Source organism: Lissotriton vulgaris, chromosome 9 (assembly GCF_964263255.1).
Source record: "Lissotriton vulgaris chromosome 9, aLisVul1.2, whole genome shotgun sequence".
Taxonomy (NCBI): domain Eukaryota; kingdom Metazoa; phylum Chordata; class Amphibia; order Caudata; family Salamandridae; genus Lissotriton; species Lissotriton vulgaris.
Genome location: NC_141697.1, coordinates 1,114,553,885 through 1,114,566,101, shown reverse-complemented (window position 1 = coordinate 1,114,566,101; position 12,217 = coordinate 1,114,553,885). Strand labels below are relative to the sequence as shown.

The 12,217-nt window shown below is 47.6% G+C and overlaps 1 protein-coding gene across 1 annotated transcript; it reads right to left on the bottom strand.

Annotated features, from left to right (window-relative positions):
- Window positions 1-316: 316 nt before the first annotated feature.
- Window positions 317-5,659, bottom strand: HESX1 (HESX homeobox 1). Its single transcript, XM_086936853.1, has 4 exons — window positions 5,360-5,659; window positions 4,083-4,279; window positions 3,412-3,513; window positions 317-803 (listed from the first exon to the last, which is right to left on the bottom strand). Exons 1-4 carry the CDS (start codon window positions 5,613-5,615, stop codon window positions 705-707), a joined length of 654 nt encoding a protein of 217 aa, XP_086792979.1. The 5' UTR covers window positions 5,616-5,659; the 3' UTR covers window positions 317-704.
- Window positions 5,660-12,217: the final 6,558 nt, after the last annotated feature.

Genomic DNA, 12,217 nt, shown 5'->3' with positions numbered 1-12,217 from the left:
TGTATGAAATGTGTAACGTGCATTCCTGCCACAATTATGGCATTGTACTGTTGCACTGTATGTGGGTTATTTGTGCAAAGCACATGGAAATGCTGTGCTACCGGTGGAATGGCTGTTATGTCTGAGCCTGTACAGAACACTTATGTTTCTTCTGAGATATATACTGTCTACCCAATTAACCTTACGGGCAGAGTCTCTCTTTTGTCATAGTAAATGTTTTGTCAAACGAAAACAAATGTTACAATAGTCTACCTGTACCCCCTGATGCTCTTTAGATAAAAATAATCATTGTGGAGATTGAAAAAATATCCAGGCTGCCATATAAACGTGTTTTTATTCAGACAATGCACGTTAGGGATGGACATCACATTAAGAAGCTTTCCCAAGAAACTCTTCGTGTTTGGTTTTACTACACATTTCAAGTGTACATTTGGGATTCTCTAAACAGCAAATGCATAAGTCTTGCTTCATTAAAAATAGCAATTTCTCTGCAAACCTATAACAAAATATATAGAAAAAAATATGCTTTGTACAAAAGTGCATTTCCATGTAACATAGATAAAGTATTTACATTTTTACAGCGGCTTTAATGAAACGCAACAATCTTTCAAAACTATTGCATCAATTCAGAAGTCAGATTCTTAGATGAGCATCATGGGAGGGTGTATTCCATATTATGTGGGATGGCAGCTGTCTGCTGCGGTCTACTCCTGCAGTTCTGTGGAAAATGTGTTTTTCGCCATTAGGAACTGAGACTCGCGGTGGGACCGTTTAAGCTTTGCACGCCGGTTTTGGAACCAAATCTAAAAAGAAGCAAAAAAAGTTTAATGAAACTGATCATGATTCTGCCCATCTTGCTGCATATACAGGTTTCACAGAACAGAAAATACCACCCACAAATATGTACTTTGTGGGCGGGGAAGGAGGGTTGCAAGCACATGGAGACTGCAGCGAATGCTTTCACATACATGGAGTGGACCTCTACATAACAGTGCTGGAGGTGGGTATGCGTTCACCCAAAGGAGCCATGTGAACATGGCGATGGGGTCTGGTTCTCTAAGCAGGCTTCACCTCCAAACTCAGATCACCCTGGGAGCAGAAATGAGATATGTGTCTTCAAGGGACGTTGTTGTAAATTCTTAGCTATATGTTCTCATCCCATGTTAGAGCAGGGAATGCAGTTCAGTTCTCTAACACTCATGTAGAACAATAGAAGTGGAGCATGCAGGGACACTCCTCCGCTAAGGCAGAGGAGCGTCGCCCCACTAAGTGTAAAAGGGAAAAGAAAATGATAATAACGCATTGTTAATAACATTGCGTTATCATTGTCTTCTTCTGGAAGGAGCAAGCCAGGTTGGGGCGGGGCAGGGCTTGTCACAGGGAGAGAGAAGAAGAGTGGTTGCTGCTGCACCAAGCACGCATGACGGTTTGGCCGGCCATCTTGGGCCGGCCAAACCATCATGCGCACTTCGCTTTTTCTCCACCTGCTGTATTGTTCAGCCTGGGTGGAGAACAAGCACAGTCTCCCAGTCCCCGTCTAAGCACCAAACCACAGCACTCAGACCAATCATGACGCTGCTTGTCATGATGACAGCAGTGTCCTGATTGGCTTAGGAGAGTCTGGGAGTTGCCAGGAAACAGCACGAAAAGAGAAGAGGCTGCGGCCAGTGACCGGCGAAGACAAGGTAAGCCTTCTTTTTTTTCAAAAGCCCCCGTCCCCCTGCCACCTTTCCCTACCAGCTGCCACTGGGAGTATGTCCCTGGCCTCCACTGCACAGAACTATCACAGGAGAACCAAAGATGAAACCGGGGCATCTGAGGGCCAGAGTTACTATCATGTAATCACGTATCATGTATCACGCAAATGCAGTGCAGCACCCAAAGTTGCTGTGTTGCATGACAGGGAGAGAAAAGTAAAGCACCATATCTACAGAGATGTGGCACTCTCCCCCCTCTACCTTGCGCTGACAATCTGGCTGCCGACCGCTTCGCACACACCTTTGTACCATAGTGCAAAGGTGTCTGCGTAGGTTTACTATGCCTAGACATGCTGTAAAATCTTTCCTACTTTGTATGTGTAATGAACAGGCAGTAATCATGCAAATTCAGAAAAGAAAAAGAAAATTATTTCTCCTTTTAATGCCTGCTTCAAAGTGGCATTTTTTAATGCAAATCTCTGTCTACTATTGTTAGTAGATAGGATTTTGCATTAAAATACCTGGGTGGTAAAATGAAAACACCCATGTGCTACCCATTTAACACCCCTCTGGCGCAGGGTAAAGCAACGCAGCGCTTTCCAGCGCAAAAGATGTGTAAATCTGACCCTTAGAGATTTTGGGATGTGCTAGAATCAGCACTTCATTAAACGCCTCACGACTTAAGACAAGAGGCGTGTGCGCGCCTTATCTCACCGTATGAATGTACACAAGTTCCCTTTAACTTGGCGTACGGCGCCCACGTTGCGCTGTGTGGTAGCACCCCTGATTGCGTGAAATAGGTTTAAATGTGGTCTCATGGTGTTCATCCAGTGCAGTGTCGTAAAATCATAGAGGACATTTGCAGAGTGGCCGTCCTCTGAAAAGTCAGTGTAACGCGCAGTATTCGAGGGAGTCACCGCTTATCGCCGCTAGGCTGCACTATAAACAACTACATTGAAATCGCCCTTTATACTGCAATGATAAATGGGTGATTGCGGGCTAATTAGTAAAACATTTCAAAATAACGTTCTGTTTGGCCACTTTTAATGCTATTGACGTGGCGCACATGTATACAATAAATACACTTAAGCATCAGGGACGGGACAGCAAACAAACGAACTGACTGCTGATTTGGAAAAGGAGAGCAGCGGGTGCTGATTAATGAGAAGGACAAATGAACTCTAAATACCTATATATTTAAAACAATTGTGAATACCACATACAACTAGCTTTATATTCTTAAATGTGTCTATTTTTTATAACAAATATATTTTTGTTATTACATGGAAAAAACTTTCACATATATCAATTTTCATATACAAATTCCATTAATACGCATTCCCTTTATATTGGAATTTGTATATGAAAATTGATAATTCGCCGATTTCTCCAGTAATTCCACATTGCTAAGGAGACCCGCAGGACCCCTCTTGTGATCCTTTAAGTTAAACTACCACGTGAGTACAAAATGTGGGGGCAGCACGGTCTCTTTCAACACCACGCACGGAGCCTGAAGACAAATATAGCGATAAGGTATCCTACGCTATTGTACAATAGCGTCGTTATAACCGCGGCCTTCGCTACTAACTACAGTACAACGTAAAGACATTGCCAGCCTCGAGCGCGGGTGTGGGAAAGCAGAGCGCGCGCCAGTGACCTGCACCATCACAACAACCACTGCATAACGCTGCGGAGAGAGAGAGGATGGTTTTACCTGGATTCGGTCCTCGTCCAAATCTAGCTTTTCGGCCAGCTCCTCTCGGATGTCAATGCCGGGATACGAGTTCAGTCTGAAAATGTTCTCCAGAGTTTCAATCTGCAGAAGAGGAATCAATGTGTTACCTTCAATTCTGCCGCATAATGTAATTTCGAATTATTGAAGAATGGCGCAGAGGTGAAAGGCTTCAGTGACCCAAAAGATAGAGAGTGCAGCGCGAGGCATCTGTTCCCACCAAGTTATAAACATTTGTAAACACTGCACATTGTAAATGGTATAGGATGTTTTTAAAAGATGTCCAGATTTTGAACTACAGTTACATGGACTCTTACATGTCACCGGCTTTGGAGTCTAGTGGGCCGAAGTCATGATCAAGCAGCTACATTTCAGATTTAATGCTAGGGGACTCCTTTTTGTTCCCCATCTGACCACAGCACGTGGTCTCCATGTGATTCGACAGTCAAAATTCGGTAGCGCCTAGCGGCGATACAGTTCGTGGTGGGCGCTATTCAGACCATCATTCTTATGGAATCCATTTGTGGGTATACCATTTACGCGCGTTATGCTGTACAATATGCACGTCCAGTTTACTGTAATAAATACTACTAGTCAGACATCACCCCACTCACTGCCACCCCTTGCTCCTGGCGGACACCGGCGTCACCCACCTGGCTTCTGCTGAAGGCTGTCCGCGGCCTCCGGCCTCGGTACCAGCTGAGATCCCTGCGGCAAGACCCCCTCTCTGGGGCTGGGCTCTGCATCTCGTCGCCCGCACTCCTTTCCTTGGGCTCCGTGCGACCCCCGCCCTGCAGGGGGCTTTCACAGGACATCTCGAGAAGGCGGGTGTAGGGACTGCCCAATGCCACTGAGGGAACAGAATAAGACACCCAATGTAAGTAACAGACCAACAATACAGAGGAGGAAGGGGACTCGAATACTCCCGAGAAGTCAGACAAGATAACGATAATAACACACAAATCGAATACACAAGAGTATGGCTCTAGGTAACACGATAACAAATCAATAAAACAGCCCAACAGGCAATTCTTGTAATCAATTTCAAGTTTCACTGCTTTGGAGCCAATCGCCCCCTAGTGCATTAGATGAAATGGGAAGGGTGTTATCTTAATTATAGGCACATCGTCAGACAAAACGCACTTATGCCCTACACGCGGTCTTTAATATTGGCCATATACCAGTTTGTATCGCCTCCTGGTGCAAATAGAATAGAAGCCATGTTTCCCAGCACCTCAGTGAGCATTACACAATCTGTTATCATATACTAGAAAACATGAAGGCCTTGTGCAATGCCCACTGTTGAGCTTTCTTATCTCAAGTTCTGGCACACATACACAATACACGCTGCACGTTGTTTCTATGCTTCCAGTATTGCCCTGAACCAGGTCAGATGCTAAGGGTGACACCGGAAGTGATTGGGAAAAGGAACATCTGATAATAGGACCTGCACTCTAGCACACAACTCACGGCCACAATTTCAACGCTCAACTAGAAAAAGACTACCCATGTTGGCTGGGTAAACATTGTGTAATCACAATGTAATTCCAGGCCCTCTGGATAAATAATAATACAATTTAAAAAAAACACACTGTATGTGGCCCATTAATAGCGAAACCTCAACATTACTCACACACAATTAACTCATGATTATTCACATACCGGCAACACCCCGGGAATAAAAAGCAAAGTTTAAAATTGCATATTTAAACAGCAGCAGATTTTGAATTTACATTACTTCTTTTACTTAAGTCAAGATTTGACAGCCAGTATGTTATTCTGACTGGCTCGCTTTCTGCTATCAACACGAGTCTGAAGGCAGAGAGCAGTTAGTTGAAAAGTGCAGATCTCGACACAGGTGCTGATAGGGCCAGGCTCGACGTCTGTACAGAAGATAGACCACAATGCATGAGAGCATGAACTGACATACCAGGGCTGCTGCCAGGATCCAGCCAGGGCCGATGAGGCTTGAGGACAGCCGCAGGCTCCTTGTCAAGTCCTAGAATCCTCTCTATGGTGAAGGTGCAGCCGGGTGGCTTGGGACCTTCTATGCTCTTCTGCAGCGCGGGACGGAAGCCGCCATGCACCGCAAAGCCTGCCGGGCCGGGCGGGCTTCCGGCTGCTCGGCACCCGAGGCCGTTCTGAAGCGAGGACGAGAAGCCGCCGTAAGCTGCGCACAGGGCCATGCTCCCGCTCCGCCGCACCTGCTGGGCCTGACAGCAGACACACACACACCAAGGCCTTCCTGCAGGCCCGCCTTATAGCCATGTTGACAAGAAGCAGGGGCTGGGTTTACAACGTCATTAATTACAGCCCCCATTAGAAAGTTTTAGCATCTGAATGAGGACTCTCCCACCGAGGGGCGAGGGGGCTTAATTGTTTATTTGTTTGCAAGTAATTAGCAACTAATGGGGACACGAGGGGGCGGCGAGTGGGACATGGAGTGTTATCTCTGCCGACCAGAATATCTACTTAACTTTCCCAGGGCGACCCGGCGCAAACATCGCACCTCTCCATTATTCGAAATCATTAATGTATAAAATAATGCCCTTTCCAAAGTTATACCCTAATGGGCGCGTAAGCCACCTAAACATTCTAATATAATAGGAAATCAGTCAAGTCATAAGTAATCTCGTTTAAGTGAATTTTCTTCCAATGAAATAAAAAAAATAATCTCTTAATGCTATTAGGGTAATCCTCCTGAAAATGCCTCCTTTTTTCTTATGCATATGAGGAGCTGAATGTGGGTAATCAGGAAGCAATGGTGTTTGGCATAAGGCACGCTGCAGTGAGCTCCCAGTGTTGTCCAACCCCAGTATAATTGACTTCCAAGTGCTTGGATTAGTAGCAGAAACAGAAGCAGTCAGTAGCTAAATAAATAAGGCACATGTTTATTTGCATGATGACTGAAAACCGTTCTACCGACGGAAGGAAATAAATAGTTGTTAGTATTGTTAAAAGTCATTTGAATGCCGTCCATTTTTTTTACTCTAATCGTACGCCATTACATTTCATACATTTGGCATACTTATATGTTTATTACTGTTAAGAGTTGTCAACGCAAGCAAATCTATAGAACACACGATAATGTATGCTAATGGGCAGAAGAGGTTATAGAATATGATTCACAAATCAAACACCTTAGAAAGATGGACAGGAAATCATTTGATGTTACTAAATAATATTTTTCATAGCAATAAGAATAATCACATGTTGTGATCTTGGCCACAATACTTTATAACTTTGTATCCTGGGTCTGCAAATTGTAAAAACTCTATTTTTGGATACAGGCCAATGCCGAGTTGTGAATTTAAAAAACATGCAATGGCGATGCCAAGAGGTCTGGCTTACAAATGAAAAGGCCTTTTGTGTATTGCTGGGTTTAGGCCCTCTATAAGTCATCATAAATGTACTCAGTTACTCATCTTTGCAGTCATGCCTTCTTTCCCCATACACTGACTCATTCTTGTATTCACCCCTGACACAACTGAAAAAACACACACAAACTCGACAAGATAAATTAAAAGAATACAAGTTTGCAAAAGAAAACACACTTCCTTCTAACCATGAAGGGCATATGTTTGCAATAAGAAATCAAAGTATAGCAGGAGGTGTCCGTCATCCATCCATAGTGAATAGTTTATCATTGTTTTAAAGTTCCAGTAAGGCGACCAACATCTAGAACCAATGTTTTTTCAGAATTTTAGAATGGTAAAACAATGATACTCTATGTACAACAGCATTCTATAGTGGACTCCTTGTTTAGAGAAGTGGCCACATGGGATGCAGCACACTGCTGGTCAAATGAGCAGCAAGCAAGCAATCTGTTAGGGCTGCCTAGAAAGCCGGGGTATCCACTGAAAGAGCAATAAAATAAAGAGGCGAAACAAAGAAATAAAGGAACTATAAAAGAAGAACACTGAAAAGGAAAGGATTGGCTGACCAGTCTTTTTTTTTGTTGTCAAATCTGTTTATTGGCATTTTAGGGTTACATATTACCATAGGAACATCATCCGCATCAGCACAGCTATCTGGCACGTCAATCAAATATTCACAAACGTAGTAACATTGCATGTTGAGACCACAATGACTAAGTTGTGCAACCACTGAACCAGAGGGTATTCGCCCAAAGCTGGCTAGATCATGGGGTTCCTGATCAGGCAAAGACTCCGGAATTGTCCATGAAAGTCCGCGCGCTGGACCCTGTACAACTAGCAGGGTTGTGGGTAGGTCCCTCAACTTGGACTTACATACAGAAGAAATATTTATAATACAACAAGAAAAGAAAACTTTAACAACAGAGGCAAAACCACAGTCACATGCTAACCCTCTTCCTACCCCCCCCCCCCTTCCCCCCGCGCATGCGCGCAACCCCGGCCACAACTGCGCCTGCACTTTTAACCTTTATGCCCCATTGGAGCAGTAATTGTATATAGCAAACTCTTGTGGCAGAAGAACAGCCTGCGATATGCTCCCACCCACGGGGGCGCCCACCTGATCCTCTGCGCCGCTCGCGCCTCCCTCCCCGTCCGACAGCTGTAAGGTATTAAGCATGTGCTCCCTGCGCTCCGTTATAGATTCTTTTCGAAGCCCCAGTGTTTCCTCTCTTCGTATGGCGGTCCACTCCGCCCGGACCCATGCCTGAAGGGAAGAGGTCCACGCCCGCACACCAGGTGAGTCGCACACCTTCCACCTCCTCGTGAAGAGGCGCTTCGCCACCACTAGCCCCAGGTCCAAGAAACTGGACGACACCTTATCTTTGGGGGTTTCTCCTGAAATGGTGTAAAATGTACTCGGGCCAATCAAAGGGTATAGTGCGACCAGTGCATTTCCGGAGCAGCTCACTGATTGCATTCCATTAAGTGCCCAGGCCAGGGCATCTCCACAGGGAAAGGAGGAGTCCCTCACCCACCTCACATCACCTGGGGCAGGACGCGTCGGAGCGTCGGAAATACTTGTTGATTAGTTCAGGCGTGAGATAGGCTCTATGAACAACGTAAAGTTGTATCTGACGAAAGGGCATGTTCCTGGGAATGCGCACCAGACTTCTAAGGACTCTCTCCCACTCTTTGTCAGAGAGCGGCCTTCCTAGGTCTCGCTCCCATTTCCCTCTGAGAGGGGCTAAACTAGTCGCCGTGTGCGTCCGTAGTGACGCAGCAAACCAGCAAACCAGGTGTTTGCCTCTACCCATGACATGGAGGTACTGCATGGTTAAATGCTGTTCAGGCTCCTTTGCTACGTTTTCCCATCTGGCCATCAGCTTTGCTATCAAGGAGCGATGCAACAAGAACCCCCCAGGAGGGAGTCTGTCCTCAGTGACCAGCGTCTCATATGCCACGAGTGCCCCATCTCTATAGAGATCGCCAAGCGTCTGGACGTCAGCTTCCCTCCACTCCGCTAGCATGGAGCATGTGAGTACCCCCTCACCACCTGGGGAACCCTCCAAAGGTATGGCAGGCGCATATGGAATCACCCTACGTGTGAGGAACAAGGCCCTTCGGTAGCACTTATATGCCACTGCCAGCAGTAGCGAAGTGGGACGCTCAGGCGCTGCCAGTGGGTGAAAGAGCTTAGTTACCCGTTCTAGAGAGTATGGCGGCATGTCTGTGGCTGTATCGTCTCTACCCTTGTCTGCCAACCAGCGAGCGACCCATTGTAGCTGCGCGGCCAAGTAGTAATGCTCAAAGCAGGGGCCAGCCAGTCCCCCCTATCAGTTGGCAGGAATAGTTTCACCAGCTCCAGCCTGTGCCGAGACGCACCCCAGATAAAGTCCCGCAGCATCGTATTGAGCATAGAGAAGAAAGAGGCCGGGATAAATAAAGGCAGATTAACAAAATAGTACAGGAGTCGGGGGAGCATGACTATTTTAGCAAGGGCCACTTTGCCCGTGGTCATCAGCGGGAGTGTGGACCAAAAGCATATCTGAGACCTGAGTGCCGCAACCGCCCTTCCCAAATTCCCGTCAAATAGGTCAGCTGGCTGGCGGTAGATCTGGATGCCCAGGTACCTAAAGGTGTCAGATTTCCATTGGACTCTCGTGCCCTCGAGGCAGTACCCCAAATCCACTACTCCTTCGTTGAACGCATAAAGGCAGGATTTGCCTGCATTCACCCGAGTCCTGAGACATCCGTGAACCTACGTAGCAGCTGGGCTAGTTGTTCCGGTATGCATCCCCCATCCCTCACAAACACCAACAGGTCATCTGCATAAAGCGATACCTGATGGGTTGCATCGCCCAACGGAATTCTGTCACCAAGGGTCTGCCTCATGGCCGCAGCCAGGGGTTCGATAGCCAGCGCGAACAGTAGCGGGGACAGAGGGCATCCCAGCTGGATGCCCCGGCCCACCGCCACCGCCTCTGAGATGTAGGGGCCCAGCCACACACGGACCACCAGATTTTTGTAGAGGAGATCGACCATCTGCAGGAATTCTATGTCAAGCTCATAGCGCGCTAGTACAGCAGACAGGTAACCCCACTCCAGGCAATCAAAGGCCTTCTCTAGATCTAATATCATGCACCCTGCCCTGGGCCACTCCCGCGCTGCCACGGCCACCACCCTGAAGTACCTCCTGAGGTGCAAGGACGTGGATCTCGCTGGCACAAACCCGCTTTGATCAGAGTGTATTAAGTGAGGGACCACCGGTGCCAGTCGTTCGTAAGTATTTTTGCGAAGACCTTATAGTCCACGATAAGCATCGCCAACGGCCGATATGAGCCCAAGGCTGTGGGGTCTCTGTCCGGCTTAGGCAAGGAAACCAGGAATGCTTCCCGTATGGAGGGAGGTAACGAGCCCTCGTCTATTGCTATATTCTATAGCTTAAGAAGTAAGGGTGTGAGGGTGTCCCTGTTCGCTTTATAGTATTCGGCGGGCAGGCCATCCGGCCCTGGAGTTCTTCCAGATGCCATAGCCTGAATCGCATCTCCTACTTCTTTCAGCGTGAGAGGGGCACTTAGCGCGTCCCTCTGTTCTTCAGAGGCCACAGGCAATAGAACAGAATCTAGTAACCCTTCCAGCACGTGTCTGGGGCGAGTACCTCGAGCTTTGTAGAGCTGCGTATAATGACCAGTCAGGGCACGATGTATCTTGCGCTGCGTGTACACCATCTCCCCCTCTGCTGTGCAAAAAGCTCCGATCGGAGCACCACGCCCTTCCCGCTGTACCAACCAGGCTAATAGCCGGCCCAATCCATCCGCCCTAGCGGGCGTTCTGGCAGTGTGCGCCGCATAGTTATGGCACCTCAGCTGCTCCAAAAGAACCGCCTGCCTAGCGCGGAGGTCCCCTAGACTGCGCGAATGCTCGCCTACCCCTTCGCTCTCCCGCTCATCCTGTAAGAGCTCAGCCTCCAGATGCGTCAGGGAAGCAGAAAGTGTTTTGCGTATATTCCATGGGGCCCCATGCAGTGCCCCCGGATAGCTACTTTGTGTGCGTCCCACTCCACCGTGGCGCTACTCGCAGTCCCCTCGTTGACCTCAAAATAGGCAAGGATGGCCGTGCCCAGCGAGGAGCGGAACTCTGCATTCTCTAGTGCGGTAGGCTGTAGCCTCCACGTGGGAACAGGTGAGCGGTCCGCCTCCCGGCTAATCTCGAACCACAGGGGGTTATGATCAGAATGGGTTCTCCCCAGATACTCTGATTTTGCAAGGAGTGGGAGCAGGGACTGGGTGCCAACCATCCTATCTAACCGTACATGCAGGTCGTGGACTGATGAGTAATAGGAGTGGACCCTGTCTGTTGGATATTGCACTCGCCATAGGTCGTGTATCTCCCAGTGTGATAGCCAGCTCTGGAACGCTTGCGCATTGGACATCACCGCTGCAGCTCGGTGGGGAGGGAAAGAGCGACCTAGATGCACGTCCAGCACCATATTGAAGTCCCCGCCAAGTAGCCAGGGTAGGCCAGCATATGGGTGAAGGACCTGGTTCAAGTGTGCTAGAAAGGAGGGTTGGTCTGTGTTCGGGGCATAAAGGGACCCTAAGAGGACTTCCTGACCATTCAGCCGCCCCGCACTAGGGAGTACCTGCCTTCCAGATCCACCTTTGTTTCCTTGCAAATGAAGGGGACTTCTGCTCTTACCCATACCAGGGTGCTGCATTCATGCGCAGAAAAGGCCGTGCCATAGATCTGTCCCCTCCAGCGCCTGCGGAGTTTGTCGAGCTCTATTTGGGTCATGTGGGTTTCCTGGAGGAAGGCAATCCCAACCGCATGCCGCTGTAGATAGGAGAAGACAGAGTAACATATATAATCAAATGGGGTCAAGAGGGAATATTTATTGACCATTCATTGCTATCATCCCTAATGTGTTGCAAACTAATTAATAAAATAACAATGCGTCAGAAGAAATAGAACTATCTAGAAAAACTGTGTTATCTGAACAGGGGTACAATCACGAAATCCACAGAGAGTAATTTGTGGTGAAAAATAATGTTTCCCATCAGATTCCCATCCTGTACCGGCCTACATCATTTGGGATCCTTCACCCGAAGGAAGTGGTAAACATCCACTATGGATTAGGTAGACTGTAGCCTAATCTGGTAAAAGGAAACTCAAGTGTAGTGGCGAAATTGAGTGGCATCAGGGGGTAACCTGACTAGCAGTGCAAGAAATTGTGATAAAGTAACAGTGCTGTGTGCAAAGTGAATAGTTAAGATTGGGTTGTGGAAGTGGAAAAGAACAATTGTAATAGGATCCTATCCACACCCAAAGATAAAAACAGTGCAAAGTAGTGTTAAACAAATAACTACTGAGATGGATTGTAGGTCAGGACCTTAATACAATGCTACTGCGTA

Coding starts and splice junctions, on each gene's coding strand:
- HESX1 (XM_086936853.1), bottom strand. CDS start 5,615: ATGGCCCTGTGCGCAGCTTACGGCGGCTTCTCGTCCTCGCTTCAGAAC. Junction 3,514..4,082: donor CAGCCTTCAGCAGAAGCCAG/GTGGGTGACGCC, acceptor CCTCTTCTGCAG/ATTGAAACTCTGGAGAACAT. Junction 804..3,411: donor TGGACGAGGACCGAATCCAG/GTAAAACCATCC, acceptor GCTTCTTTTTAG/ATTTGGTTCCAAAACCGGCG.